Source organism: Wolffia australiana, chromosome 20 (assembly GCF_029677425.1).
Source record: "Wolffia australiana isolate 7733 chromosome 20, ASM2967742v1".
Classification (NCBI taxonomy): Eukaryota; Viridiplantae; Streptophyta; class Magnoliopsida; order Alismatales; family Araceae; genus Wolffia; species Wolffia australiana.
The window spans coordinates 5,961,782-5,967,781 of record NC_135854.1 but is presented as its reverse complement, the minus strand read 5'-3'; the positions used below and the strand labels follow the sequence as shown (position 1 = coordinate 5,967,781).

Genomic DNA, 6,000 nt, shown 5'->3' with positions numbered 1-6,000 from the left:
ACATGTGCATTTGGACGTTGTTCGCAATTAGTGGGAAGATATTTCAATGTAATCTTTGGTGACACATAAGGTATGCATCACAGGCTTTAAAAATTTTCACAGTTTCTTCAAACTTTGAATGATTAATAATTTGTTTATTCCGAAAAAAATGGGCATAATATGTTCTGAGTCCTCCAAAGAAATTGAAGATCATATAGCCTTCATTAACTTGATAACCAAAATGATTCAATTGATTCAATGATTTATCTGAAATATTTTATGTAACCAGCAATTGTTATCTCTAGAGAACATGGCTCCTGTCTGAATTGCTATCGTGACTTGTGCTGTGGTAGCCATTATGACTTGATTTGGAGCTGTTATCAATGAAGAAGTGGCGTAGTGAAAGCACCCACATACATCTTGATTCTCTGATGTCTCCGCTACTATGTAAAGAGTAGAATGATTCCAAGAAGAACAACATGAAGTGTTATAGAGGAGATCGATGGATAGAGAGAGAGATAGAGTTAAAGAGAGAGAGATAAAGAGAGAGAGATAAAAAGAGAGAGAGATAAAAAGAGAGAGAGATAAAGAGAGAGAGAGATAAAGATATATATATATATATATATAGAGAGAGAGAGAGAGAGAGAGAGAGAGAGAGAGACAGACAGACAGACAGACAGACATTTAGAAAGAGAGAGAGAGCAAGAGAGACAGAGAGACAGAGAGATAGAGAGACAGGGTGAGAGAGAGAGACAAAGAGGGGGAGAGAGAGAGAGAGAGAGAGAGAGAGAGAGAGAGAGAGAGAGAGAGAGAGAGAGAGAGAATGGAAGATGGCCATTAAAAATCATTTAATTCCCTCAAAGCATAAAACAATACATGTTTACATTTATAATAAAATATAGTAGGCATGTAGAATTTTTTTTTTCAATTATTCCTATCCTTTAAAACATCCGATCGATAATTGAGTCCTTGTCCTCTTTACTTAATCCTATCAACCTTGGATCCTATACATTAAAGGTTGACCCCTAATTCTCTTAACAAGTATGGTAAATGTATTTGTTTATTACTAGCTAATATTTATGATAAATCCTATTGGTCGAGATGGTTGCTGATTGGACTCTGAGTTGCTAGGTTCTCAATAATCATCGTCCCTACTTAACATTAATTATGTCATCTTGTTGAGTGGATCAATACTGTCAGTGATCATGAAGGCCCTGGCAAAGACTCTCACGTAGGAAACATCATAGCCATAGATGAGATATGGTATTAAAAATGCTATCAGATTATGAGTTATTCTATGTCCACGTTGTTCAATTTGTCAATGTCAGCCTCCACCTGTGAAACAGTAGGAGACTTGGCATATTAGATGAAAATTTATATCATATAAACCTTTTTCTACCACCTTCCAGTTTTCAGTTTATATCATATATTGGATACCTCAACTTGTCCACAACTTGCACACCTCAGACATATTATTTTGGGTTATATCATCTAAACCTTCATTGCTTTTACAGATTCTAAAATCATGGTTCCCACTAGCTGCCATGATAAATTCAACCAGAGTCTTTCTCCTCAAACATTACCTTTGAAAATTTTAACTTGTCCACCTGCACCAATATTTATTGAAACATCCACCTACACCTGATGAGTATCATACCCTTCAGAATGTCTACCGAGTTCCCAACTTGGTTTAGGCGGTCTGAATTTTAGAGTACATATATTCACTCAAATCCTGAAAATTTGAATAGCTTATTCATAAGGCAGGATCACCATCTTTGTCTTTTCATATATACCAGATATGAAGTTATTTTTTGTACATCTAAATGAGTTGAGGATTGAATCCTCATCCCATGAAATTGTGCTGGTTTCCAGTTTCGTCCAATATTAATTTTCTCCCATCTTATCAAAGAAGACTTTTGTGTTCAATGAGGACATCACTTTTCCAAGAAAGCACATTTTTCTTCAGAACAGAAAATTATCAAAAAATATTTATTTTGGATACCTGTACAATCCATACCTGATAGTCCTTTTTTCCTCTAGATTATCTCATTCATGTCTCATCTCATGGATTAGACTTCTTATACATTATCATATTCAAAAATGGATTTCCATAATTTTCCACAACTCTTATGGATTTTAGTTCACAGATTTTCTAGGCAACAAGTTCAGTATGCACGCAGATATACTGCACGTATATTTATGAAGGAATACTAGTGATATTCAGTAGCTCATCCTAGATCATACTAAATCCAACAAAGTGTTTCTATGTCTTCAGTAAGACATTCATTGGAGATTAATATAGTTGAGTTAGGATACTGCTAATCTCCATGAATTTTGCAAATTAGATAAGCATTTTTTCTCCTTGATCTCATACTCTTTCAGGCAAGTAATGCATACAACAACATGCCTCAACTTAAATATTTCCTCGCTATAGTCTCTATTTTAAGAAATGATACGTTGGTGTTTTACCTATAAGTTATAACTAGCAAGTTCCATATGATTTAAAATCAAATTCACTAACTACGTATCCCATGCATCTTAAGTACTCCACCTTTGCCAATCTTCCATTAGCTCATAAAGATATTCCTAATTCACATGATACTTTCTCTTATTAGGAGTAATATCAAATTGAGATCAAACTAAAGAACATCATATAGATTTATTCCATTGACTATTGATGCCTAAGATATTGATTCATTTTTAATTAATATAAAGTATATTACTCAATGGATAGGGAATATCTAAGTATGTTTATAACATATTTAATGCTCTATTATGCTAGAAACATAATAATCTTCTAAAGATACCATATCTCCCAAAAATAGATTGAGGTTTGATATTTATTCAAGTATCATCAAAACACTAGATGTATTTAATAACCTTGACTTAGACGCACTTTTCAGAAATTGAAACATCTCCATGTGTCAACTTTCTCAGAACTATCTTAACAAGGTTCGACATGTAGTTCATATACTAGTGACCTTTTTGACCTAAATGAAACCATTTGATTTTGCCTTTATATTTTTGTGTTAGAGATACCTTAAAGCTTTATTCTATTATCATTGGGGGGACATGGAATATCTTCTCGTTGGTCATAAAACTAACGGGACTTCAGATTTTGCCTTTTAAAGGTTTATCCTTGATATTCTTCAGCATGTTTAGTGCAACCAGGTTGAACAAAATCTTGTTCATGTCAATGCTAATTTAAAAGGAGAACCATTATCCAAACATATACCACCTCTTAGACCATTCTATAACTTTGAGCCAGAGTGACCTCTCCACTTATATTTCTATGCTCATATCCCTTTAGTCTCATCCAATGGTGTCTGAATAGGAGCATCCTTACCAAAGACATATGCTAATTGTTTTTTCTTGAAAACAATGCAAGTTATTGGGAATATCATAAAGTTTGGACTATTGAAACATGTTATATCAAATATGCCATATAGAGGGTTACTTGGCGATGCATATTTTTGAAGGAGATAATGTCATTTAATACTTCAGAAAATTTATCAGACATTCTATGCATTATTAAGATCTCCGACAAAAATTTATCATTCCATTCAACCTTCAAGTGTATGGAAGTGAAGAATCGACTGTGCCCCGATGGGGATAAGAATATCAATAACTATATGATGATTTGGAGTACTGTATGCTCCACCGATCAGAATAAATTAATGAAAAAATTAATAAATTAAATTGATGCACATGTGAGCTGAAGTATGCTCCACCAACCAGTGAGTTTGGTTTGGGCAGTACCTTCTGTAATTGATGGGAATAAATCTGTGTGCAGCCTTGAAATCTGATCTAACAAACTACATGGTTTATCTGCCCTGGACTTATTCACACACTAGCTCTTAGTATTGAATAAGGAGGCTTGGAGTAGACTTCAACCCAACTTAAATATATTCAGATCCTACGACATAACGAAGGAGCACCATGCGTGATTTCATCACTCTCACATTAAAACTCAAAGTTGGATCAAGGTGTTTAATTTTGGTCTCTATTTTTATGACAAAAACAATGTAATATCTCATAGTACGTACATATAGGACATTTCTACAGTACATTTGTCTCATGTGTGGCACAAGAATGTGAGTATCGTGATTATCATTCATAGTTAAAACAATAAGATTCTAATATCACAGGCAAACTAAACCTTAAGAATCCTATATCAGGATCCTTTATATTTTTCTAGATGCACATTGCGTCGAACATTCCATAACAAGTAAGAACAAATTGTAAATCATATAGGTAAATGTAATAAAAGACTGAAGTCAATCATATTAAATTATTGCTAAATTTAAAACATGAAAATCAAGATGATAAATAATAAATAAACCAATTAAATGATATAAAATGTTCATAAGGTTTTTATGTCATTCAATAATTTCAAAAATATATGCACTAAAAAAATTTAGGAGTTTTACTGAAATCAAATAAATAAAAATTTATTTATTTATATCAATAAAATTTCATTCATATTTCCCCAAAATTTTTGGAATTTAGTTGACATTATATGATAAAATTTAAATTATATACCGGTTTTAATTTTGTGATCTTAATCGTGAACCGTATTCATAAAATTTTAAATCATCTCTCAAGAAAATTTCACTTTTACATCCATATCTACCTATATATTAAGTATAATCTAATAGACCTTTTAAATGACATAATATATTTCTCTACTCAAATAGCCACTGACTCGCCACAATCTGCTTAAGTTATCCTCCATTTATTTATCACTAACTCTGTATCATCATAGATCCTTCTGACTCTCTCAGTACCAAGATGCGTACTACATTCCTGCTGTTTTATTATCTCAATGTGTACAGTTCAATTTGTACAAAATTCAAATCAGTTTCACATAAAATGCATCCCTTTGTATACCATAGTCATGTATCCTTCATTTCCTAACCTATTTATCAAATAAAATCCTCTGGTGTCCTTGTTCACTTTTAATTGTTACTATAAATAGTAATTACTATGAATTGGCTTGCCTCTTCTGTCATTTGTAGCGTTATATTAATCTATTTCACTTAATTTATGTTTTAAAATTTTTATTGTCCTTGCTTTTTAAAACTATATAAATAGATTAGTTCATTTGGCTAACATTAGCTCTCCTTTTGAGAAGTGACATGAAGTTGGATTATAAACACATTAAATTTAAATTGAATGATAAGAAACAAATTTTGGCTCACAGATAACTGTTCTGGCATTAGCATATTAATTGAAGCGTTGGAAACAGTGAACTTAAGGCTGGGTATTAGATCTCAGGATGCACAAATAATTGACTTTTTTACTCCTAACTGGAATAATATAACACATATATTATCAAATTTGTGGGAGATTGGATGATTGAATAAACCAAATTTATTTATGCACATCAATGAATTCCAAGATGAGGACTTGGAACCAACCAATCAAGGAAGCCGATGTAGGTCTCACCAGAATACCTTTGAGCACCATATTCGTCAAGCAGAGTCCAGAGATCTCCCACAGTCCATCCATTCTCTAGGAGAAACTGGGTCACCTGAAAAATGACAGAAAAATGATTACGTATAATTATATTTTATAATTATATGGGGTCCCCTACCTACCTAGATATACACACACACACACACACACACATATTATCCATGTTTCTCGATGGGACTAGGATTGGAAATACCTCTTCCAATCTCTGCAATGCCTTCACCCCAAAAGTATTGTAGAGGATAAAAGGTCTTCCTGCCTGGAAAACAACTGATTAAAGTTATCCAAATGAAGAAAATGAAGGATCTGAATCAAACGATCCCCAACACCAGTAACTGAGGCTCTTCACAAACTGCTGACAGTGTTGACAGATGATTAGAATCAAATGAAATAGTAAAATTTCCTTGACAGTTGAGGAAAGAATTCAATATCTCTAATATCAGTCTCTGACTTTCATACAGCTCCTTTCTATGTGTTCCAATAAAGAAGCATCGAAAACTTTAACAATCGTACAGTTCTTACATCTGATCTAACCCTCTGGATGAG

At 32.9% G+C, this 6,000-nt stretch overlaps 1 protein-coding gene across 7 annotated transcripts in view; it reads right to left on the bottom strand.

The window, feature by feature from the left end:
- Positions 1–5,260: 5,260 nt before the first annotated feature.
- The window catches only part of LOC144716194 (poly(ADP-ribose) glycohydrolase 1-like), a 45,205-nt gene continuing 44,465 nt past the window's right edge, over positions 5,261–6,000 (bottom strand). For all 7 annotated transcript variants that reach the window (XM_078591269.1, XM_078591270.1, XM_078591275.1 and 4 more), the window contains 2 exons: positions 5,651–5,713; positions 5,261–5,512 (listed from right to left, as the gene is read on the bottom strand). In XM_078591269.1, coding sequence (XP_078447395.1) covers positions 5,366–5,512; positions 5,651–5,713 — 210 coding nt within the window. In that variant the 3' untranslated portion in view covers positions 5,261–5,365. The remainder of the gene's footprint in view (positions 5,513–5,650; positions 5,714–6,000) is intronic.